The 26,506-nt window shown below is 42.4% G+C and overlaps 1 protein-coding gene and 1 long non-coding RNA gene across 3 annotated transcripts in view; one reads left to right on the top strand and one right to left on the bottom strand.

Moving 5' to 3' along the window:
- EPRS1 (glutamyl-prolyl-tRNA synthetase 1) overlaps nt 1–6,953 on the bottom strand; it is a 61,295-nt gene extending 54,342 nt beyond the window's left edge. For both annotated transcript variants that reach the window (XM_070474498.1, XM_020912611.2), the window contains exons 1-2: nt 6,773–6,953; nt 2,714–2,798 (exon numbers count right to left, since the gene is read on the bottom strand). In XM_070474498.1, the coding sequence (XP_070330599.1) occupies nt 2,714–2,798; nt 6,773–6,818 (131 nt within the window). In that variant the 5' untranslated portion in view covers nt 6,819–6,953. The remainder of the gene's footprint in view (nt 1–2,713; nt 2,799–6,772) is intronic.
- A 50-nt stretch (nt 6,954–7,003) lies between these two features.
- On the top strand, nt 7,004–7,880 carry LOC110149898 (uncharacterized). The gene is made up of 2 exons (XR_002317566.2): nt 7,004–7,347; nt 7,640–7,880. It is a non-coding gene; the product is annotated as an uncharacterized lncRNA (long non-coding RNA).
- The last annotated feature ends 18,626 nt before the right edge of the window (nt 7,881–26,506 follow it).

Genomic DNA, 26,506 nt, shown 5'->3' with positions numbered 1-26,506 from the left:
CCTGCATTGGCAGGCAGATTCTTGTCCATTATACCACCAGGGAAGTCCTCTAAATGATGTTTGATCCTTCTCACTATTAGTTTCTACATGTCTATTCAGTGGTGAAAATATAAAAATATAATTGGGCTATCAAGAACAAAGTGATTTAAAATAAATAAAGGCAATGAAGCCAAGGATATGTTGTCATAAGGAAGCTAGTTTTATCAAATTCCAGCTAAACACAGCAGATCAAACCTCACCAAAACTGTGTGTAAAATGTTTAAAAAGACACAAACCCCCCAAAAAAAGAAAAGAGACTACAGAGAAGAGACAACAGCAATAAATTTTCAGAAGCCAGAAAGCAGATGGAGTTAACAGGCCTGAAAAAACGGAATCTTAACTGGACAATGGACAAAGCTGAAAACCAATCCAATTTAAATTTCAGAATCTTCAAAAGACTTACAAATTAATAAAACCAGGGACTAAAGTAAGGAGGCTTGGTTAAAAGTCTATTTAAAAGTTAGCCAGAAATACAGATAGCTCCAACCCCTATTCTCTACAGCTGGGCTACTCTTCTTGCCCAGCCCTGGCAAAAACTGGAGCTTTATTCTCTCAAGACGAAAACAGAGGGTCTCTCGACTTGGGGGCAATGTGGCACGGTGGCAAGCTGGGCGACAGAGGTGACAAGAGAATAAACGTACACTGGATGCTGAGATTCTCAGCCTTCGTGCCACCCTCAGCTTCCAAAATATGCTGGCCCCAGCCCGTCCTCACCTTCCAAACAGGACACTGGAAGTCTTCTCTGGACAATCTGATCTACCCAGGAGGAAAAGAACCAAGGATACTAACACCAGAAGCTCCTCCAAATGAATAGTTGTTCAGTCAGATTACCCAGAGTGAAGCTCACAAATGACCAGCCCACCTTAGAGTTCAGAACTTAGAGTCTGAAACTCCCAGTCAAAATCTTGGAAAACCATCAAGAGTTACCAAATATTTAAAGAAGCTTGTAACTCAAAAGATAGCGACCAAAATAAACACACAGATGTAAAGCGAACAAATCAAGGAAAAGAAAAGTTTAAACGTGGAATACATAAATTTCCTCTGAACAGTGAAAAAAACATATGATTATGTTTGTAATCATAAAACAAGAACAGGATACTTTACCTAGATAGTAACAGTACTCTCAGATATGAAAAATACAACAGCAAAAAAGGAAAACTCAATAGAAAAATGGGTCAATAAAGTTGAAGCCCTCTCTAGAAAGTGAAGAAAAATGGGGGGAAAAAAATGGAAAATGAAGGTGACCCTTAAAGAAAATAAGACAACTAATCCCAACATACACATAAAGAACAGAAAATAGAAAGTTATAAAAAAAAATTTTTTTCTAATCCCCAAAAGAGGATTTCTAAGTTTCCATATGAGAGGGAGTAGCCAAGCACCCCATAGAACAGATGAAAAATGGACTCAGACTAAAGCATACTATCGTGAGATTTCTGAATACTGGATCCTAAGGGAAGATGCCCACAAGCTTCCTAGGCCCCACAGAAAACACAGGGATCAGAAAGATTTCAGAAGAGAACAAAGCAAATAACTCTTCCATGGAAAAGTAAAAATCGTACACGAAAAGCAACCATGCTATGCAGCTCAGCAGTGACTCCAAATTACAGGATCCTCACAGTGTAAACACCACGAAGTGACCTAATCAAGGTTCTGATGCAACCACAATGGGAGGAAGGAGGGCGGGGGGAAGGAGGGTGTGTGAGTGAGTGTCTTCTGTATGCTGCCTCTTCTCCAACACAAGTCTTCCTGTCAGTTTATTACAGACCATTTAAACCATTTCCATGTGCACCCTGCTTGAGAATACCCTTGAAGCCTGCTTACAACCTGGTTCAAGTTCTACAAACTGGCAAAGATTCCTTACAAGAATCAAACCTGGTTGTGTCTATGCCTCAGTTTTGCTAAACAAAAGAATTTTTTCCCTTCCTTTTCAATTTTTTTCAGTGAGTTCCAAAAGAAAGAGGTAAATCCAAGGGCATGTCATCTTCCATATACCTGAGATGCAAATAATCCATCTTCATCAAGAATATACAATATTTTTAAAAAAACAGAATATACAGTATACCTTCATTATAGAAAATTTTGAAAACACAGAGAAGTGAAAAGGAAAAAACACCCCACAACTCCAAAACTCAGAAATACTATTCAAGGTGTTGTATACTTTTCAGTTTTTTTCTTTGGAGATATGCACTTTCACATTTATTTCTTGCTTTTTTTTAACATTAGATTATGAACATATCCACATTAGAAATTCTTTGTAAGTCTTTTTTCACAGAAGTCTAATACTCTATGCTGTGGACTTACCCAATTTATTTCCCCTTATTATTAATTTTATTAAACTTCCAATTTTCCACAAGAATTACAAAAGAATTAAAACACATGTGCATAAATCTTTCTGTACATTTCCAGTTTCTTTTGGACAGATTATACATGTGATCAGATACTTTGCTGACAAATATAAGTCTCTGGATATTAATTTTTTTTTTAAATTTATTTAATTGGAGGATAACTGCTTTACAATGCTGTGCTGGCTGGATATAATTCTTTTAGAATAAGAAAGAAAAGTATATTTCTTTTTAGGGATGTTCTACCCGTTACCAAGTAAAACAAGTATACAACATTTAACTCTAAATATTTAAAAAATGCTGCTGAGTACCGAAAGCAAAGATACACTTACTCAGATACATGAAGAATATTCTCTTTCCCTTCTTCAACAGAAATGCTGACGTTGTCTTTCACATGTTCCACTGCCAACAAAGCTCCTAAAAATAATGAGATGAAAAGACTTCTCTCTTTATAAACAATGCAGTATTTAAAACCTGAATCATAAAGCAATAAGGATGAGTCAACAAAACAATGTTAAGTACTGTGAAGAGTAAATTTTTTTCCCGGTAGTCTGCAGATGCAAACTGCATTCTTGTCTTAGAGAAGTAATAAACCAGAAACCATTCCCTGGCATAATCCAACTGCTTTTGAAAATGCTCAGTGTCCAGCTGGGGATACTGAAATGAATCTTTCCCTCTCTCAGGAGAAAAGGATAAATTAGAATAGTATCTTGTATAAAAGCTATCATTGACAGCATTAGAGGTTACTATGTGGCAAGGACTGTACTACATGCCTTACCTTCATTAACATTTTTAATCTTTGGAGTAACCTTAAGAGGTAGGCGCCTTTCTCCCTGTTTTATAGACAAGGAAACTGAGGTGCGGAGGGGTTAAATAACTAGCTCAAAGCCCTTGAGTAAATATGTAGCTGTCAGGCTTTGAATGCAGGTCTAACGCAGGCCAGAACTCAAATTTAAGAACAGTGTCATCTGTCTCTCAACATATCATAAAGTTTACTAAATATTCATTAATCCTTTGTCCTTAATTTATCGAAGACAGACAACTAGTACCCAGATACTAGTTTCTAAATACCATGGTCCAGCGGGGACAGGGCTGTGCTAGAGAAGGTATAAAACAAAGCTGGAAAATTTCACCGTGCTGGAAACCAAGAAGTACTCAAAGAATGCTAAGAGATACACCAAAAGGACCCACTGGCCAGCTCGGAGGGGCTCCCACTGGCAAACAGGGCCAATTTAACCACTAAAGTAAGTAATCTAAGTTTTAGAATATCCATAGCAAAGAATCCTACACAGTAGACTTTTAAAATGAACTCCTATTACAAGCAACAAGATAGATGAATCTCAAAAACTTATCCTATGTACAAAATAATTTGACATGACCCAATGTATATGAACTCTGGAGAAGGGAATGACACCCACTCCAGTATTCTTGCCTGGAGAATCCCACGGACAGAGGAGCCTGGCGGGCTACAGTCCATGGGGTCGCAAAGAGTCGGAGACAACTGAGTGACTAACACACACACAACGTATGTGAAGTTCTATGAGGAAATTTTCTGAAGTGAGGGAAATATTTTACTTCATAACTGTGGTGGTAACACATTATACATATCTGTCAATTTATAACTTAAAACTGGTGAACTTTAGGCATGTTCACCCAAAAATAAAAAAATAACTCAATGAAACTAATTTGAAAATAAACATGCTTAATTTTAAGAACAGAAAATGACGCAAAGCTAGCCAATTGTACAAAGATAATTTTGAGACAGCCAGGGGAAACTGAAAAAGAGCTAAATGTTACATAATAAAAAGAAATTATTTTAAAAAATTGCTAATGTGAAAAAACTGAAAATGAAAAATAATACAGAGTATAACCGATTGAGCATATTTTCCTATAAATTTTTTTAAATGAGAAAAAGATCTTCTCACAAAAAAAAAAAATTTCCAAGTAATACGTGAAGGAGTGGCAGATTGGATGGTCACCATCCGGCATCATCTTACTAATAATCAAGTTGGGCAGGAAGCACCAGTGGATGCTGAAACCAGTGGGTGAAGGTTTGATGCCGAGTGGAATGCTTACATGGTCCCAGAGCATCTCCCCACAAAAAGCTTGTTAACTGCACAAGGGAAGACGCTATAGTGAGGAAAGCAGTCAGAAACCACCTTAAGTACTCAAGATTAGATCACCAGTAATGGGAAAAAACTCGGGCACCAATCACTGGGCTGCAGTGAAGAACAACAAATCATTTTTGTGCTACTTCTGCCAAAGACATGGAGCCTGAATCTAGTCATGAGGTGCCACGAGAAACAACCGTGACATTCTTCAAGTAAGTAATCTCCATGGAGGTCAAACCTGTGAAAGCAAGACTAGAAAACCATTCCAGATTGAAAGAAACTGGGCAGACGTGACAAGTAGGCACGAACCATGAGTCTAGATTTTGATCCTTGAGCTACAGAGGTAACGTAGGAACAATCAGTGCAGGATTCTGAACGGGATCTGGGCATTAGATGGGAGAATTGTATCGATGAGTATTTCCTGATTTGTATGCTCTTGTGAGGTCGTATAGAGTTTTCTTACTTGAGAGAGATGTACATTGGTGTATTCTGGGGTGTTGAAGCATTATTATCTGCAGTATGTTCTTCAAAGGCATTGGAGGAAAAAAAGGTTCCTTGTTCTATTCTTGTACTTTTTTAAGTCTAAAATTATATTAACATTTAAAAAAATGGTTAAATGTATATAAAATGGGGAAATTCTCACAATGCAATGTTTTTCTAAATGTTTCATCTAATGTTATTGACTGAAGACAGAATGTATTCAAATTAAACTAGGAACAATAAAATCAAAAACAAGAAAAAAGGAAGGAAAGCAAATAGAACTATATATCTTATAACTGGTTTATAATTCATAAGGACAACAAAAATTTTTAAGACCCTCCTTTCAGAATACTGAAGATATGGTTCTCAATTTCATAGTTTACTAAGGAAAAAGGTCTATCATCTTCATACTGCTTTTCTAAGTAACATTAGAAAAAACTAGCTAATTCTTGAAAATCTACAGTGGGTCAGGAACTTGACCTACAGTTATCATTGATTCTGGCCATCAACGGTATGTAGAAGATATTATTCCTTGTTTCTTAAACAAGGAATCTGTGAAGATGCCAAACAAAGAACTTGCCAAGGTTCCACAACTAGTAAATGGCAGGCAGGATGGACCCAGATCTCCAGGAACCAAATGTCTTTGCTCTTAACCATGAGGTCACATTGTCTAGCGCTTTCCAACTGCAGAATCAAACCCATTTCTTTTATTAGAGTTTATTGATTTTTGTGTAAGATTAGCCCATAACTATTGGATGGGCTAACAATATGGTAAAACAGCATCATTTTAAAAATATTTTAAACAGCATTCAATTGTGCTTTTTGTTCCAAAAGGCTCAAAACACCCTGTAATGAGAATGTACTGAGTAATTTCATCAGCACGATGTGGCCAACTACATCTGGGCCTTTCAAATATTAGAAAAGTACTTCCGTGTCTATATTAAGAAATGCATTAACAATAAGAGCTCAATAAATTGATCAAATTATTTTGCGTAATTTCTCAAAGCAATAAAAATGAAGAAACAGCTGAAAGTCTAAGCTATCTATCCACAGTAACCTTGGCCACGTTGAATAAGCAATTCCAAATCCAATTTAAGATGTGTCAGGAAGATGACAAGTCCCACCTTTACTCTGACATTTACTACATCCATCAGATGTGTAGTAAAGAACCCCATCAGTCCGCAGTGTACTTGGGTGTTCCAGCAATTACCCTGCCACCTTTAATTAACATAAGCGCAACCTCGGTTAAAATTTTAAATGCTTCTATGATCATCTTCTTCGTTTCCTTTGAACCCAATGAAACGTGAAGAAAACTTGAGTCAAGGGAACTGACAAGCTTTTCTGAGCAGGAAGGAAGGGAGATAAATAAAGATAAGTAGAGTTGGAGGAAAGCGCTAAAAGAGGGGGAACGAAGTACTGGGGTTTTAAGTTTTAAAAATGTTATTTCTACGTCCAGCTCCTGGTCTCCAGGGGACATCATTGCTTAAAGGGAGAGAAGAGTAAGCTAGGAGTCATCTTTCTGGGGGAGAAGGTCCAAAGCTGAGCCTCATGCCGCTCTGCCAGAGCTCACACCGCGCCCACCTCCACGCCCAGAAGAGTCTTCAGGAGCAAATCCACCTGCCAGGGACCGAGAGCGAGGGGCACGGAGCCCACCGCGTGTACATTTCCGGGGAGAGAAGCAGGCCTAACCTCCCAGACCAGGACCGCCACTGCGCCAAGCCCGGGCGCGGCGACCTTCCCCGCCCCGCTTCCTCCCCCGGCTGATGCAACCCACACAGGTCTGCGGCCGCGGCCCCTTACCCAGCGGAGGGTCTCCCGAATTCACAGTCAGACAGAGTGTCGCCATCTGAGCTGGTCCGCCGGTCTACCTGTCTGCGCGCCTGCCGGGCCGCCTGAAACACAACCGACTGGCCCAAAGCGAGAAGCTGCAACGTGGTACGCGCCGGCTTGACGCTGCCGCAACCCTCGCCCCTCCCCCGTGCCGCGGCCGGCGTCTTGCCGCACAGCGCAGTGCGTCATCACCGCGCGCCCCTCCCTCCGGCAGGGGAAGCTGGGGGCCTTCTAGGGTCAGGAGGGCCAACGTGGCCAACATGCTCCAAGCCGGTGACCGAGGAGAGACACTGCAGCGGACGACATTTTACGACACTTCGTAAAGTGATAAAGTGAAGTCGCTCTGTCGTGTCTGACTCGTTGCTAACCTGTCTAGTGTAGCCCGCCAGGCTCCCCCTGTCCATGGGATTTTCCAGGCAAGAATACTGGAGCGGATTGCCATTTTCTTCTCCAGGGGATCTTCCTGACCTAGGGATCGAACTCAGGTCTCCCGCATTGCGGGCAGGCTACCGTCTGAGTCACCAAGAAATCCCAAAGTGAGAAAAGTAAGTGGTGAGATGGTTTCTGCAGTGTGATGGGTGGTCACCAGAAGCCAGAATTGAAACAAACGGGCTCCTATAGTTGAGGCAGGAGGTAGCTGACCCCGCCCCCCCCCCCCCCCCCCTACCCTCTCCACAGACACTCCAAGATGTCAATAGCAGGATGACTGAGAGAGGAGGCTGGGCCCTGATCAGATAAAAGCCTAGGGACCACGTATTTATCATGCTCAAAATCGGGGAGACCTTCCCCTGTAGCTCCTTGGAGGTTAGAAGGAGAGTGATGTCAAGCTACCTACAGGCCTCTTGACTGGAATCCATCTTTGCTGAGAGATGCACTTGCACTCGTGGGAGGACCCTGAGTTAAACCGAACACAGGCTCAGGACCAGACGAATGGAAATGATTAGCCAAAGGAAACCTGGAAGAAATGCCCCACATGAATGATTCAAACTACCAAGCGGGTGCAACTCTCTGAGTCCACCCGTGTATCCACTCATACTGTATGCTTTTCCTGCTAATAAACGTATTCTTTGTTTCATTACTTTCTGTCTTCATGGGAATCTCATTTCTGCAGAGCTGAAGGGCCAGGGCCTTGTCACTAACCATTGGTCTAGTGGCTAGGATTCAGTACTCTTAGCGCGGAGACCCGGCCTCAATCTCTGGCTGGGAAAGGAAGCCCCACTTCAAGCCGCTGCAGGTCAAAGCCACACAAGATCATATTTGGTGCTGAAACCCAGGAATTCAAGGTAAACCTTGGGCTTCACCCAGCTGCGGCTTGAGGCCACTGACTTTCGCTCCTGCTTTCTTTTTCTCACTCTCCATTTCACTTTCTTTTCAAGACCCACAGGGCATAATTTCTGCCTGTTCAACATTGAGGATGGCAGAAGAGTCCCCCAGGCCATGCAGATTCAAATAACACTTGGGTGACAGTTGACTCTGTCCTATGGGACATGGTGGAAATGTGATTTCCAAACGTGCAGGAGCTCAAGGGGTCTCTCTCACCCACTCTCCCTCTGGCATGGTCCAGTATGGAAACTTCCACTATGCTTTTCCTTCCCACCTTACTTGCACAACAGGGTCTCCTTCTCACTTCGTATCTCCGCAACCTTTTAGGGAAGGATTTCCTGGATATTAATCCTAATCTGTGTCCCCGCTGCTGCCAAACCCAGTGCTGCTTATGTGAGACAAAATCATCAGCCGAAGCCCAGTTCTTTTACACTTGCCAGGATGAAAGGGCGAAGGATTTGGGGTTTTTCTGCTGTCTAGTGTCTCACCTCACTCAAATTTACTGTGAGAATTTCTCTGCCTCCCAGCCCTTGAGCCTTCAACCCTGTGCCATCTTCCATAGCGCCCAACTCCAGTTCCTTCAAGGGTTCTATTTTGCAACTGATGGACCCCCTTCACTCCAGGCCTTGGCAGCATACACATTGCTACAGACAGCTTATCAGGCTGGCCACTTCCCAGAAGCCCGAATTATAAACTTTGCAGATGATCAGTCACGAGGAATACACCCCAGCATAGGAAGACTTATCACAGGGCATAAGCTGTATAGACGAGGGATCCCTCCTAAGGAAAGTCCTAGCAGCCAGTCGGCAGAGGTTCAAATGTCCTCACCTGGCCATCTGGGGAGGACACCTAAAGGTACTAAGGGAGACCAGAGGTGTCAGAAATCTATGGGATGGTAGAGGTCTGGAAACTCCCATCAGGTTTGGAAGGAATTTGGGGGGCATCCTGAACCCCTTCAGGTCAAAGTCTCCTAGCAAATGTTTTTTGGAACAACAGATTCCATTTTCAGGAGCTTTCTTGGTTGCAGGTTAACAGAAAGGCTAGGAAAGGGAAAACTTAAGTTCTACTGTAACAGTGCCTGGCCTTCATATAAGTTGGGGAATGGAGAAAAACTACCTGAAGACGGGTCTCTATAATACCATCCTGCAATTACATATTTATTGCCACTGGATGGGAGAGTGGATTGAGGGTCCCTCTAGTCAGGCTTTCATGGTCCATTACCAAAATTCCACCTTATATGGCTCTTCTAATTCAAATCCTGGGGAACCAGAAAAAAAAAAAAAAACATCATTTTAGATGATCCCCTTTGAAGCTCACCCATCTCTCAGGGGGGTACCTAGCTCCCCCCTGCTCCTGACAATATCCCTACTTTTCCAGATCCATCTTACTGAACCCAAACTCCACCTCCCCATGTCCCTCCATCCCCTCAGTTACCCCAGGAAAGAGAGATTAGTCCCTCTGTCCTCTCACCGTTGGAGCTTCCTATCACCCAGGATCAGGGAAATTACACTCTCTAACAGAAGTGGCAAAGGTGAAGGGACAGTCAGAGTCCCCTTTTTTAACCAACTTAGCCCAAAGCAAATAGAAACAATTTTATGAAGACCCAAGTAGAGTTCATGAAGAGTTTCATGCTCTAATTCTGGTTATGACTTAGCTTGGAAGGATGTTCAAAGAGTCCTATCGGGTTGGCCAAAATGTCCATTGGGGTTTTTCCATAAGATAGTATGGAAAAACCTGAATGAACATTTTGGCCAAGCTAATACTTATTGTACTTCTGAGGAAAAACAGAATCTGGACAGCAGCCCAGAGGCTTGCTGACTAACTTGCCGGAGACCAACCTGAATATGCTCTGGGTGGAGATGCAGTCCCAGGTATAATTCCTTGGAATTATACTTCCTGGACAGGAACAGAAGCCAGGAAACTCATGATCTAATGTGTATTAGAAGGGATGAGAAAGTGTATCAAGATGTTATTTAACTGAGAAGGTTAAAGTAGTGACCCAGGAAAAGAAAGAAAATCCAGCCCCCTCTTTCACAGACAGCTTGTGGAGGCTTTTAGGAGGTATACCAACATAGATCCCTCCACTTTCAAAGGTCAGTCCCTGCTGGGACAACACTTTTTATCAGCCAGCCCGCCCCTGATGCTGTTAATATGTGGAAACTTCAAAAGTTAGAATTTGGCCCACAGACTTCCATGCCTCAACTCCTGGATGTGGCCCTTGGAGTATTCAATAATCAAGACCAAGCTCCAGAGGGAAAGCTGGAGAAAAGACAGGCCACCATTGCTGTCAGCCATGTCTTGTGACCTCAGGACAACCCAAGGGGGCCAAGAAAGCCCAACTATCCATCTGGGGGTAAGACCAACAAGGAGGAATGCTACAAATGCAAGTCAACTGGCCACTGGGCAAGAGAGTGCCAGAAAAAACCCCACTCCCCTCCCCCAGGCCATGCCTAGCCTGCAAACAAGCAGGTCGTTGGAAGAGGGACTGCCCTCAGTCCCAAAGGGGGAGAGGGGCTCCCCCTCCTGAAATGGCCATGCTGGATGACTGAGGTGGCCCAGAGATTCTAGCTTCTTACAGTTCCCCCTACCAAGAGGTCTATCTCCATCGAGGAGCCCCGGGTAGTCCTGACATGGCAGGTAAGAAAACCCATTTCTTAGTTGACATGGGAGCCACTTACTCTGTCTTAATTTCTCACACTGACCTCCCTCTTCCAAAAGCGGTACTGTAACTGGTGTCAATGGAAAGCCTCACAGCCATTATTTCCCTGGGCCTCTCACTTGTCAATGTGAGCCACAGTTGATTTCACGTGCCTTTTTAGTTGTGCCTCAGTGTCCCACCCCACTACTGGAAAGAGATCTTCTGAGCTCTGTCAGGGCCATACTCCGGTTAGGAGGCTGCAGCACTTTGCCTTGACCCTGACTAAAACAGACCAGCCAGAAGAGCAAGGTCCTATTCCCAGCCGTAATGGACAAGAAGTGGATCCTTCAATGTGGAACAAAGAAATCCCTAGAATGGCCATACATGCCCAACCTGTAAGAATTCATCTTAGGCCTGAAGCTGCCTGTCCTAACAAGAAACAAGTTGGAAGGAAAAAGGAATCACATTAAAGGAACAGATACCAGGACAAACATGGATGGAAGGCATTGAGTGTATGGTTAGAGTACATTTCTGAAACAATAGAATTGGATGGCTAGATCATAAAACCTCAAGCTTGTTAGTCTATTGTACCCCACCAGGATACACTTTCATATGCCAGGTAGATAAGAAATGATGACCACTAATTGCCTGCACAGTAACTCCATGTCCACACAGTATATGCTGGCAACCTTGGTTACTCCTTCCTCAATCCACTCCTTAAATGAATTTAAGTTTATTAAACCTGTTTATTCGATTAACTCTAGATTTACCTGGTGGCATCCTAGATGGAGACACCTATTTCTTTGGGTACACCTTGATACCATGGTGGGGGGTAGCCGCCCATCAACATGTCCTTCAAAACTTATCTGTAACTCTTACCACCATAGCTAACAATACCACTTACTCTCTTACTAATTTACAGAAGTCTCTAGATTCACTGGCCAAGGTGGTATTTGACAACCATCTGGCCCTGGTTTATCAGTTGGCAGGACAAGGAGGGCTTTGGCAGCTGCCAACATTTCTTGTTGCACATACATTAACACCTCTTCCCAGGTACAGACCGATATTGAGAAAATGCAACAGCAGAACACCTGGCTTCAACAGACGATTAACCGCCGATCCTCACTATTCAGTATGGGTGGGGAAATTGAAAGCTGGTTCTCTAACTTGTTCTTCTGGATCCCGCAAGGTATTAGAAACTTTCTGATGAGATGTTTCCATTTTCTATAACCTTCTTCATGGTTTCAGCCATACTGATTTATGTTAAACGTTTAGTATTTCTCTCTTCTTAAGAAGGAAGGCCTCAACCTGTTGGTCCTAGGCCTGCTTCTTGGACTGAAATGCCCTAGTTTCAGATTTGCAACAGTAGAGAAGACAGCAGGGCACTAGGAAAAATATAAATCAGTATGGCCAATATGCTGACCGTATTCCTAAACATGCTTGAGCCTCTGATTTTAACAGTCTTTTACTAATTGTTAGCCCCTGCTTCTCTAATTATTTAGTTTGTTTTCTCTAGGGCATCACAGGACAGTGGTGATGCAGGGACTTCAGCCACTTCCCACAGCTGATCCTGCCAAAATAACAACAGAAGCCACCTTGGGGCCCCTGTAATGAGATAGGGTGAGAGCTCCGTGACCCCAGCTGGGTAGGGCCTACAAGCCCCTTGCCAGCCTGAAGAAGCTACAGAAGACAGACCTTCGCCCTTCATCTTCCCAGTAAAGTTTTCTTGGGGTGTACGTCTCTCAGGGAGGATTTGAGGCAGGAGGTAGATGGGCCCCCCACCAGGGTAAGCAGTTGGAGTTCATTCCCTGTGGACAGAAACTCCAAAATATCAATAGCAGTTCAATCGAGAGAGGAGGCCAGGCCCTGCCCAGATAAAAGATAAGAGACTACACATTTCTCATTCTTGAAGTCAAGGAGACTTTCCTGATTGGAAAGCTTGGAGGCCAAAACGGGAGTGATGTCAAACTACCCATAGTCCTCTTTGCTGGAAGAGACTGAGAGATCAATTTTGGCTGAGAGATACCCATGCACACATGGGAGGATTCTGATATAAATACAGACTCAGATTCATATCCTGATATGAATACAGACTCAGAACCAGGTAAAGCAAGATGATCGGCCAAAGGAAACCTAGAAGAAACGCCCCATATAAGTGATTTAAACTGCCAGAAGGGAGCAACTTTCTGAGTCCACCTGTGTGTCTATCCATATGTACTGTTCTCTTTTCCTCCTAATAAACACTTTGTTTCCCTACTTTCCGTCTTTGTGGGAATTCATTTCTGTAGAGCTGAAGGGCCAGGGCCTTGTCACTGACCACTGGTCTGGTGGCTAGGATTCGGCGCCTCTCACTGCACGACCCAACCTCAGTCTCTGTCTGGGAGCTGGAAACTCTGCTTCAGGCCGCTGCAGCTGAGGCCACCTGAGATCATACTGTCTGGGGCACTGTATATAAACACCCACAAAAAAAGTCCTGGAAGCATGTACACCAACAGCCATGGTTACACCAGAGATAAGGGAGGGTTTTTATAATGTTTCCTGTGTTTTCCAAAGAAGAATGCATTTTCAAGAGTTACTTTTGAACTTGAAAAATGAAAGATTTATTTATAAAAAGACATTGCTTACAGGCATTGCCCCAGTTTGTCTTGGCTCTATTTGCCTGGGCTGTGCAAGCGTACCTTTCAGAGGTCGTCTGTCCTCTTAAACCTCGTGACATGTGTGCCGGCGAGTGCCCTGCAAGCGTACTCCAGGGGCTGGTATTATAGCTCAAGGGGCCAAGAACTGATTACAAAAATACATCTCAGCCTCCTAAAGACATCTCTGTTTTCACTAAGGAGTGCTGCTTAAATTAAATATGAGCCTTGAGTGCGTAGTGCAGCCATAGAGGCGCTATCTGTGCCTGTCCCAGCCCATCACCAGATGGCTACATCTTACTTGTGGCCAGCCTCCAACGGCTAAGACGCCTGCATCAGAACAGGACTGTTCCCCTCACCCTACCTTCCTATTAGACTCTGTGAGGATGGGATCCCTAATCTCATTTTGTCAAGTTTCCCAGGTAATTATATGGACACCACACTGTGCCTTTCTGCCTGTCTTTGTTGAAATTGATTTCTCTTCTGCACACTTCTAGCTCTCTACATTCTTGTTTGCTGAAACCTTATTTTAGGCATTCTTGGATTCCCCACAGTGCCTGGCAGGTACTGGGGGTCCCTCCTGCTCTATCATAATTGGTATGGGAAAGAGGATGCAAAGTCATTGATTGCCCAGGGAGTGGGAGTGATGCAAAATTTACTTGGAAAAATACAATGGGAAAGAGGATGCAAAGTCATTGCCCAGGGATGGGAGTGATACAAAATTTACTTGGAAAAATACAATTATGAATTGGGAAAGAAAATAAATTTGCATCTATTATCTTAACAAAATTTAGGTATTCTTGCAACTATGTGTTAATTCTTCTTCTTAGAGCAAAGAATATATTAAATATTGAATGTCTCTTTTTATTGTTTGGCTTTTGCTGAGCAAAGAGGATGAGGCAAGAGCTCTGGGCCTGGAGCTAAAGAGCTGTCCTTGTGGAAAGCACTGCCTAGAAGGACTTAAGAACAAAACCTCACATGTGTTTGCCTATTAGTAATTTGCTAACAAACTAGAATTGGTTTCATTTATTCCATTTGGGGGCAAGTACAGAAATGTGGGCTTGTTTCAAGACCAACTAGTTTGAGTGCTATCAGGAAACCAGATCTATGAGACTTGCAAAATGGAAAACAGTCACCTGGGATCTTAACCAAGTTTAAAGCATACTTATTTATTTATATTGCCTCATCTTATTCTGAGGAGTAAGTCCTTCAATTCCTCATTGAGAAACATGATAAAGACATTATTTTAATTGAGGAAAACAGATAATAAGAATGTAAAAGGTGATACCAAGAGAGAAGCTACTTGTGTTTTCAGTTGCTAAGTCCTGTCTCACTGCAGCCCCACAGACTGTAGCCCACCAGGCTCCTCAGTCCATGGAATTTTCCGGGAAAGAATACCAGGGTGGGTTGCCTTGCTCTCCTCCAGAGGACCTTCCTGACCTAGGGATCGAACCTGAGCCTCTTATGTGTCCTGCATTGGCAGGCAGGTTCTTTAGCACTGGTGCCACCTGGGATGAGCTAAAAAATTAGAATCAAAGCCAAGAGGAAAAATATTTACTGTATGGTGAAGAAAACATAGCTGTGCTAATAGACCAGAATTAAATACAGAGACATTCTCAAACTGTCTTATAGAGAGGGCACCATAAAATGTTTTAACACATACTACAGTAACTTTGCATATAGGTTTCTCAAGAGGCAGGTCAGGTGGTCTGGTATTCCCATCTCTTTCAGAATTTTTCCACAGTTTATTGTGATCTACACAGTCGAAGGCTTTGGCATAGTCAATAAAGCAGAAATAGATGTTTTTCTGGAACTCTCTTGCTTTTTTGATGATCCAGCAGATGTTGGCAATTTGATCTCTGGTTCCTCTGCCTTTCTAAAACCAGCTTGAACATCTGGAAGTTCACGGTTCACATATTGCTAAAGTCTGGCTTGGAGAATTTTGAGCGTTACTTTACTAGCATGTGAGATGTGCCTCTTGAGAAACCTATATGCAGGTCAGGAAGCAACAGTTAGAACTGGACATGGAACAACAGACTGGTTCCAAATAGGAAAAAGAGTATGTCAAGGCTGTATATTGTCACCCTTCTTATTTAACTTATATGCAGAGTACATCATGAGAAATCCTGGGCTGGAGGAAGCACAAGCTGGAATCAAGATTGCCGGGAGAGATACCAATAACCTCAGATATGCAGATGACACCACCTTTATGGCAGAAAGTGAAGAGGAACTAAAAAGCCTCTTGGTGAAAGTGAAAGAGGAGAGTGAAAAAGTTGGCTTAAAGCTCAACATTCAGAAAACTAAGATCATGGCATCTGGTCCCATCACTTCATGGAAAATAGGTGGGGAAACAGTGTCAGACTTTATTTTGGGGGGGCTCCCAAATCACTGCAGATTGTGATTTCAGCCATGAAATTAAAAGATGCTTACTCCTTGGAAGGAAAGTTATGACCAACCTAGATAGCATATTATAAAGCAGACATTACTTTGCCAACAAAGGTCCGTCTGGTCAAGGCTATGGTTTTTCCAGTGGTCATGTATGGATGTGAGAGTTGGACTGTGAAGAAAGCTGAGGACCGAAGAAATGATGCTTTTGAACTGTGGTGTTGGAGAAGACTCTTGAGAGTCCCTTGGACTGCAAGGAGATCCAACCAGTTCATCCTAAAGGAGATCAGTCCTGGGTGTTCATTGGAAGGACTGATGCTGAAGCTGAAACTCCAATACTTTGGCCACCTCATGCGAAGTGTTGACTCATTGGAAAAGACCCTGATGCTGGGAGGGATTGGGGGCAGGAAGAGAAGTGGCAACAGATGATGAGATGGTTGGATGGCATCACCGACTCAGTGGACATGAGTTTGAGTAAACTCCGGGAATTGGTGATGGACAGGGAGGCCTGGCGTGCTGCAATTCATGGGGTTGCAGAGAGTCGGACATGACTGAGTGACTGAACTGAACAGTAACTTTGATACACTGTTTATTCAACATTTTTTTAAGTTTGAAATGAATGAACGAGTGGATAAATGTGTGTAAAGCAATCTATAATACCCCGTGCTTGCTCAAGAACCCACCTAATAACACACATGAAGACTTACAAACTAAAAACATGAGTTAAATGCAAAGTGCATATATGGTTTTGTAAGAACTGGAAGAGGAATAATTTAAACTAGTTCTTTACCTAACAGGATTCTTGATGCTTTATTTAGAAGCTGGTTCTTTATAATTAAATTTATGTAACTTATTGCTCTCCTTATTTTAATATGTGATTTATTTATTTTCAATAGAAAAAAAAAGAAATTCAAAGTATGTTTTTCTGTTTATCTCTTGCTATTAACAAACCACCATAATATTTAGTGGCTTAAAGCAATACCACCATTTTATTATATCGCCTATTGATGTGGGTTAGGAATTTGGGTCGGAGTAGGCAATGGCAACCCACTCCAGTAGTCTTGCCTGGAGAATCCCAGGGACAGAGGAGCCTGTTGGGCTGCCATCTATGGGGTCACACAGAGTTGGACACGACTGATGTGACTTAGCAGCAGCAGCTGCAGGAATTTGGGTAGGGTCATTTGGTGCTATTTAATTGAAGATTGTTTGCAGTTGTGCTAAGTTGCTTCAGTCGTGTCTGACTCTGTGACCCTGTGGACTGGGGCCTGCCAGGCCCCTCTGTACGTGGGATTCTCCAGGCAAGAATACTGGAGTGGTTTGCCATGCCCCTCCTCCGGGGGATCTTTCTGACCCAGGGATGGAACCCGTGTCTCTTAGGTCTCCTGCATTGGTAGACAGGTTCTTTACCCCTAGCGCCATCTGTGAAATTGCAGTAGAACTCCCACTTGGTGCTTGGAATGGGAAGTCTGGAAGCCTAAGCTCTGCTTACTCTCCACATTTTCTCAGATCCTTCCCATGCAACACCTCAAGCAGGACAGTTAAGACTTTATATATAAGTAGTGGCTAGCTGCCCCAAGAGTGGAGGTTCAAAAAGACCAAGATGGGAGGTTTTTGTTGACTCAATGGAAAAGAATCCACCTGCCAGTGCAGGGGACACGGGTTTGATCCCTGATCCAGGAAGACTCCACATGCTGTGGAACGACTAAGCCTGGGTGCCACAGCTATTCAGCCTGTGCTCTAGATCCTGGGAGCCACAACTACTGAAGCCTGTGTGCCCTAGAGCTCATGCTCTGCAATAAGAGAAATCACCCCAACGAGAAGCCCATGCTTGCCCAACTAGAGAAAAGACTGTCAGCAATGGAGAACCAGCACAGCCAAAAATAAGAATAAATAATTTTTAAAAAAAATGACCAAGGTGAAAAATGCAAGTCTTCTGATCTATCTTTGGGAGTCACACAGCATCACTTCTGTGGCACTAGTTTTGGTGACCAATGAGTCACAGGGCCCTCACAGATTCAAAAGAGGGGACAGACTATGTAGAAAGCATGAGTGCCAGGAGGTGTGGTTCACAGGGGACTGTAGTGGGTGGACTTGTGTTCCCTGGAAAGGATATGTCCAAGTTTCCAGTACCTGTAAATGTGACTATTTGAAAATAGAGCCTTTTCATGTGCAATAAAGTTAAGAATCTCATGATGACATCCTCCTAGAAAGGAGAGGGAGATGACTCATGGGGGGAAAGACAGATGCAGACATCAGAGTGATGCAGCTACAAGCTAAGAGATGCTAAGGATTACCGGAAATGTCCAGCAGTGAAGAGAGAGGTGTGGAATGGTCTCCTTCAGAACTTTCAAAAGGAATCAACTCTGTCAACACCGTGATTTTTGACTTCTGACCTCCAGAACTGTGAGAGAATAAATTTCAGTTGCTTTAAGCCACCTGGTGTGTGGTCATGTCTGACAGCAGCGCTAGGAAATTAATAAATGGGCAATCTTTGGAGACTAGCTGTTACAAAGTGTAAACTGCGAATTGGTACCTGCCATGGGCACTTGCCATCTATCTCTACAGGGATTAAATTCTGTGCAGCTGCTGACCTTCAACACCCCCTGATAGGAGTTCAGGGTGGAGAGCAGAAACAAGGCACTTTGTGCTCTGGGAAAAGCGGGTAGCACAGGTCTTCAGATAGTTAGATATTTTCAGGAGCCAATTCTATGAACCCAATTCTTGTATCTCCTCATATATAGAAAAGCACTAATATCCGTCCTGGTGATGGCTGTTCCTTATAACTAGCAGTAACCTTCTACAAAAATTGTGTGCTCGACTACATGTATTCTTCCTTCACCAAAATCACATATATACTGACCTTCCCTCCTGCCTCTTTGGAGCAGTTTCTCAGAGCTATCTGAGGCACTGTCTTCTGGGTTGCAGTCTTCGTTTTGCCCCAGATAAAACTTCACTCACAGCTCTCATGTTGTGCACTTTTTTAAGTCAACAAAAGTTTTCAAATTCTTCACTGTCTTACTGTATAAAGATTTTTAAAATCATGCACATGATTGTGTTGCTAACAGTATTGCAGCAAAAACAGAGGTGAAACTTTTCTTAAATGAAAATGAGACTGGTTTTCTGATACACAAAGAAAGTAAGGAAACAATGAACAGGCTGAGGAAACAACATAAACAGGCCTGAAAGAGTTAAGTAATCTTGGCTATTCTTTAGCTGTTGCTACTGACAAACACTTGAGGCTGGATTTGTCCTTCACAAGGCTAAACAAAGCTGATTACTTTCTGACTCCATATGAGTTGTACTTTGCACCTGGCTTTCTTCTCCCCCTATACTCTCTGGGAGCATTCTGCAATTTTAGAAAGAAGTCAAGTCTGATAACTTCGGGGACACCAGACCCGGTTACTGACTTGCCTGATGCCCACTGTGGCCATTTTGAAATTTCGCCAAAGGAAAAAAAATGCAAGACTTTCATTGGGATATAAAAGCTCCCCCTTACTCCCCAGAGAAGGGGGCACAGTTCTTGAGGCCCTTGCCTGCTGTGTATTCCCCCTTGCCAGGCAAAGATAGAATCCATTTTTCTCATTCCTCCAAAATTCTGTCTCCATATTTCTTTTCAGCATTGGTGCACAGAGAGTTAAGATTTTTGGCATCGATAGCAGTTCTCTCCTCTTGGCTGTGCCTCTTACAGAAGGCAGTGCAGAGAAAACTGTAATTATAAAAGTTGTCTACAAAAGTTGTCATTTATATGTGCCATATTTAGCAGATACTAAAAAAGAAAATGGTGATTATGGATAACTTATTTTTCTTCACAACTGCTATGAAAGTGCTACTAGAAAGCTTATGTGGACTGTGAAAATATCCTTAGTGAATATATGTTGTTTTCAAGTTTAAAAGGAATATTTTATTTTAAAATATAAGTAAAAATACTGCAGTTCAATAATTCATGGAAAAGGAAAGTTTGATGTGAAGAAAATATAGATAAAATTATAAGCATAATGTCTTCAGTTTGAAAATGCTAGCACATGACTCAGTAAAGCAAACGCCCAATTTGCATTTGATCTGTTTCATAAGTTCAAAAAGTCAAAAGAGGACAATGTTTTCTTTTCCCCATCAGTATCTCATCAGCCTAAGGCCAGCTCATCAGCTTGAGGCCAGCTTTGTGTAGAGGCTTCAGAAAACACTGCATTCAAAATGAAGTACTTTAACGAACACAAGACTCAGAGCTACAATAGATCATGCCAAAAAGTCAGAAAATGTACATCTCCGATTTCAAAAGCCTCTGACTGAAATTAAAGAAACCCAGTTCATGTTTAACTGAACATCACCAACAGACTCTATGGAGAAATGATGTATCAGTTTCTTCAGGAGTACTTGGATACTGTTAAGAAATTTTACCTAGTCAGCATGGAATCGGCTATTGTAAATACTGTAGAAGAAAGTAATAAGATTAATTCCTGGGTGGAAAACAAACAAATGAAAAAATATCAGGGACCCATTTTCAAAGGCTTCACTTTGCTATCCTGGCTCTGTTGGGACACAGTCTATTTCAAAGGGCAGTGCAACCAGGACCTTGATAAAGAAAACATGGAAGAGGGAGAATCTTAGCTGAACAAGGATGTGAGCAAATCCATGAAGAGGCTAAAACAAAGCAAGTCCTTTAATTTCACCTTTCTAAAGGATGTGCAAGCCAAGATCCCGGAAATACCATACAAAGCAAGCATCATTTTGCTGATCCAAGCTTCATTGATCGTGCTGAGCCAAGCATGACTTTGCTGCTGCCAAATGGAGTAAACTGTCTGCAGAAGCTTGAGGATAGACTCACCACTGAGAAAGTAATAGTCTGGGCAAGCTCACAGAATATGGACAAGAGTGATGTGGATTTGTACTTAAACTCAGTTGAAACTGGAAAAGAACTGGGGCCTCAAGGCCTTTCTGGGAGGCTTGAATATGGTGGACCCCTTCAGTCAGTAGGACACCAACTCCTCAGGCACCATGGTATCTAAAATCCTGTACGAATTCTATCTGGAGGTGATTGAGAAGGGCATAAAGGCTGCAGCTACCATTGGCATGGAAATTGTCCCAGCATCATTACCAATTGATGAAAATTACTATTGTGATCACCCTTTCTCTTTATCAAGCATTAATAAAACCAACAGCGTCATGTTCTTTGGCAGATGCTTCTTCCCTTTAGATGCTGTTAGGCTGTCGTACTTTTGGGAAAAGTTCACAAAGTGGTTCCAGTAAATTGATTGCTAGAAATGATGGGTTCTCTTTGCTTCATTTCCCTTTCCAATATAGTCATCACTAAGAATTTAATACTTGAGTAGAATGCCCATCAATCTCTCTCCACACACATGAGAAATACACTTTTTTTCCCATTAAAATTCCCTTTGGACAAAATCTTTAAGATAAGGTAAAGGAGTATTTCAATACTATTATCTTCTAAACTTGAAATGTCTATACCTTCTAGTAGTCACTCTCATTTCACTTCAACCCTTAAAATTTAAAAAAAAAAAGAGAGAGAGAGAGCTTTTATTTGTTTTTTTGGCTGTGCCATTTAGTTTCCAGAATTTTAGTTTCCTGACCAGGGATTGAATCCAGGCCCTCCACAGTATTCTAACTAACTGGAGTCCTAACCAACTGAACCACCACAGAATTCCCACACCCCTGCCCCCCACCCCCACCCCCCGCCCAAAAAAGCTTTTTTTTTTGGCTTTTAATGACGTGGCCCCTGCCTACGTCACCAACCTCACTTTTAACACTCTTCCTTTCGTTCACCATACTTCAGCCTACTCTAGCTTTCTTTACATTTTTGTTTTTTTCTTTCTCTTCTCAGAGACAATTATTCACACTAGTAAACCCAGCTCTCGATATTGTTAACCTCTTTGCATCCAGTTTTCAGCTCAGACATCACTCCTTGGAGAAGACATCCCCACTTTTATCTACAGGGTATCTTCTTCCTGGCCCCCCTCCCAGCCCCAGTTGCTTCCCAGCTCTTCTTCCTCCTTGGTTTCCTGTCTAGCCATTTTCCACAATCTAAAATAATTTCATTTCCTTATTATCTGTATCATATTATATATAATATTATCTCTGTCACTGCTTTACAAGACCATGAGCTCAACAAAGAAACAGACTTACATCCACTGTTGAAATGTTCAATACCAAGAGCCGGCTCTCTCTTTCCGGACCTGGCTAAGGAGGAGGCACCATCATGACCAGAAACTATAAAACTCCTAGAGGAGAACATAGGCAAAACACTCTCCGACATAAATCACAGCAGGATCCTCTATGACCCACCTCCCAGAATATTGGAAACAAAAGCAAAAATAAACAAATGGGACCTAATGAAACTTAAAAGCTTTTGCACAACAAAGGAAACTATAAGTAAGGTGAAAAGACAGCCCTCAGACTGGGAGAAAATAATAGCAAATGAAGCAACAGACAAAGGATTAATCTCAAAAATATACAAGCAACTCCTCCAGCTCAACTCCAGAAAAATAAGTGACCCAATAAAAAAATGGGCCAAAGAACTAAACAGACATTTCTCCAAAGAAGACGTACAGATGGCTAACAAACACATGAAAAGATGCTCAACATCACTCATTATCAGAGAAATGCAAATCAAAACCACAATGAGGTACCATTACACGCCAGTCAGGATGGCTGCTATCCAAAAGTCTACAAGCAATAAATGCTGGAGAGGGTGTGGAGAAAAGGGAACCCTCTTACACTGTTGGTGGGAATGCAAACTAGTACAGCCTCTATGGAAAACAGTGTGGAGATTTCTTAAAAAACTGGAAATAGAACTGCCATATGACCCAGCAATCCCACTTCTGGGCATACACACTGAGGAAACCAGATCTGAAAGAGACACGTGCACCCCAATGTTCATCGCAGCACTGTTTATAATAGCCAGGACATGGAAGCAACCTAGATGCCCATCAGCAGACGAATGGATGAGGAAGCTGTGGTACATATACACCATGGAATATTACTCAGCCGTTAAAAAGGATTCATTTGAATCAGTTCTAATGAGATGGATGAAACTGGAGCCCATTATACAGAGTGAAGTAAGTCAGAAAGATAAAGAACATTACAGCATACTGACACATATATATGGAATTTAGAAAGATGGTAACGATAACCCTATATGCAAAACAGAAAAAGAGACACAGACAGAACAGACTTCTGGACTCTGTGGGAGAAGGCGAGGGTGGGATGTTTCGAGAGAACAGCATGTATATTATCTATAGTGAAACAGATCACCAGCCCAGGTTGGATGCATGAGACAAGTGCTCAGGCCTGGTGCACTGGGAAGACCCAGAGGAATCGGGTGGAGAGGGAGGTGGGAGGGGGGATTGGGATGGGGAATACATGTAACTCCATGGCTGATTCATGTCAATGTATGACAAAACCCACTGCAATGTTGTGAAGTAATTAGCCTCCAACTAATAAAAATAAATGAAAAAAGAAATACCAAGGGGCATGTCTGACATACAGCAGATGCTCAAATCTGCTGCCTGCATTTGGAAGAGCAGAGTCTTAACCACTGGACCACCAGGGAAGTCTCTCAAAAAATATTTGCTGACTAAATGAACAAATAGAGGCCAAGGTGAGAGAAAATATGCGGGAACTTTGAATGGTTGAGTATGGCTGCAGTGTTAAGTTGGTAATCAGAGGTGATTCCAGAGAAGGAAAAAGCTGTAACATCAAGAGGCTGATATGTCAGGATTTCTCTGGTGGACCCGTGGTTAAGACTCCATGCTTCCAATGCAGCAGATGCCTGGTTTGATCCCTGTTCAGGAAACTAAGATCCCACATGCTGCACGCCCAAAAAGGGGGATTCATGTCATTATAATTAACTTGTATTTTATCCTAAAGGCAATAGCAAGCCATAAAAGATTTCTGAGGAAGTGAGTGGCATTAATGGATTTGATTTTTTGAAAAAGTCAACCTGGGGCCAGGGACAGATGGGTTGGAGAGGAATAACAGTGCAGGAAGGAAGACTAGTCAGGAAGACACTGCAGTGATTCAAGGAAGAAATAAAGGGGTAGGAGTGCGTAAATTAATATAGAAGCAATGGGAGTGAAGAGAGGATGCAAACTTCCAAATATGCCACCTGGATGACTCAAGTTTTTATATAGGAGCCTATAGAAAATCCCTTCAGAGTTATTCTCACATTGAATTTATTTATTTTTTCCATTTATTTTTATTAGTTGGAGGCTAATTACTTTACATCATTACAGTAGTTTTTGTCATACATTGAAATGAATTAGCCATGGATTTACATGTATTCCCCATCCCAGTCCCCCCTCCCACCTCCCTCTCCACCCGATCCCTCTGGGTCTTCCCAGTCCACCAGGCCCGAGCACTTGTCTCATGCACCCAACCTGGGCTGGTGATCTGTTTCACCCTAGATAATATACATGTTTCAATGCTGTTCTCTTGAAACATCCCACCCTTGCCTTCTCCCAGAGTCCACAAGTCTGTTCTATACATCTGAGTCTCTTTTTCTGTTTTGTATATAGGGTTCTCGTTACCATCTTTCTAAAGTCCATATATATGTGTTAGTATACTGTAATGGTCTTTATCTTTCTGGCTTACTTCGCTCTGTATAATGGGCTCCAGTTTCATCCATCTCATTAGAACTGATTCAAATGAATTCTTTTTAATGGCTGAGTAATATTCCATGGTGTATATGTACCACAGCTTCCTCATCCATTCGTCTGCTGATGGGCATCTGGGTTGCTTCCATGTCCTGGCTATGATAAACAGTGCTGCGATGAACATTGGGGTGCATGTGTCTCTTTCAGATCTGGTTTCCTTGGTGTGTATGCCCAGAAGTGGGATTGCTGGGTCATATGGCAGTTCTATTTCCAGCTTTTTAAGAAATCTCCACACTGTAGTGCGGCTGTACTAATTTGCATTCCCACCAACAGTGTAAGAGGGTTCCCTTTTCTCCACACCCTCTCCAGCATTTATTGCTTGTAGACTTTTGGATAGCAGCCATCCTGACTGGCGTATAATGGTACCTCATTGTGGTTTTGATTTGCATTTCTCTGATAATGAGTGATGTTGAGCATCTTTTCATGTGTTTGTTAGCCATCTGTATGTCTTCCTTAGAGAAATGTCTGTTGAATTCTTTGGCCCATTTTTTGATTGGGTCATTTATTTTTCTGGAGTTGAGCTGGAGGAGTTGCTTGTATATTTTTGAGATTAACCCTTTGTCTGTTGCTTCGTTTGCTATTATTTTCTCCCAATCTGAGGGCTGTCTTTTCACCTTGCTTATAGTTTCCTTTGTTGTGCAAAAGCTTTTAAGTTTCATTAGGTCCCATTTGTTTATTTTTGCTTTTATTTCTAAAATTCTGGGAGGTGGGTCATAGAGGATCCTGCTGTGATTTATGTCGGAGAGTGTTTTGCCTATGTTCTCCTCTAGGAGTTTGATAGTTTCTGGTCTTACATTTAGATCTTTAATCCATTTTGAGTTTATTTTTGTGAATGGTGTTAGAAAGTGTTCTAGTTTCATTCTTTTACAGTCTCACATTGAATTTAGATTTTTTTTTAAAAATTAGGTTTAGTTCACTGTTTTTAGATAGAGAACTCTGTTCTTAGAAACAGGTAATTGCCAAACATGGCCAGTTATCGGGATCAACTTGGGCATTTGTAAAATAAAGAGGAGTAGGCAAGAATCTGCCTGTAGTGCGGGAGACCTGAGTTTGTTCCCTGGGTTGGGAAGATCCCCTGGAGGAAGGCATGGCAACCCACTCCAGTACTCTTGCCTGGAAAATCCCATAGACAGAGAAGCCTGGCGGGCTTCAGTCCACGGGGTCGCAAAGAGTCAGTCATGACTGAGTGACTAAGCACAGCACAGTACACACAGGCAAGAATTAAAGAGTTTTTACACATGAAATTCAGAGACACCTGCGAAACATCAAAGTAGGATTTTGGGTATAGAAATCTAGAGTTTGATTATTCAAAATTAGATACAGATATTGGAATTCTAGGTAAAAGACCCATCAATGAAGTCATTGCTTGTGGATTAGACTATCTAGCGAGAACCTAGGACAGAATCATGGTGAATACTGACAATCATGCAAAGGGAGACAAAGAGAAACCAAGCAAGGAGACAGAATAGGAGTGGCCAGTAGGGAGAAGAGGAAAAGCAGCACAGTGAGAAGAGTTCGTTGTAAGGGGCAGCGGCCAGTGGTGTCAAAGCCACTAAGACCTCTTCCTGCTGGACTGTGGCTGTCCTGGGAAACAGCACTCCATCATCTTCTCTAGTGAGTGCTATCTGCAAGTGACTACTGAGTCCCCATCTTAAAATACACAGAATCACAAACTCATTCCAGAAAAACGTCTACTTCTGCTTCATTGACTACACTAAAGCCTTTGGCTGTGTGGATCACAACAAACTGTGGAAAATTTTTAGAGATGGGACTACCAGACCACCTTAACTGACTCCTGCAAAACCTGTATGCAGGACAAGTAACAGAACTGGACATGGAAAAACAGACTGGTTCCAAATTGGGAAAGGAGTATGGATGTCAAGGCTGTATATTGTCACCCTGCTTAAACTTATATGCAGAGTACCTCATGCAAAATGCTGGGCTGGATGAAGCACAAGCTGGACTCAAGATTGACGGGAGAAATATCAATCACCCTCAGATATGAAGATGACACCACCCTTATGGCAGAAAGTGAAGAGGAAGTAAAGAGCCTCTTGAT

The sequence above is a fragment of the Odocoileus virginianus genome, chromosome 11 (genome assembly GCF_023699985.2).
Source record: "Odocoileus virginianus isolate 20LAN1187 ecotype Illinois chromosome 11, Ovbor_1.2, whole genome shotgun sequence".
NCBI lineage: Eukaryota > Metazoa > Chordata > Mammalia > Artiodactyla > Cervidae > Odocoileus > Odocoileus virginianus.
Note: the sequence above shows the minus strand (reverse complement) of the source record. Positions and strands in the feature narration are given on the sequence as shown.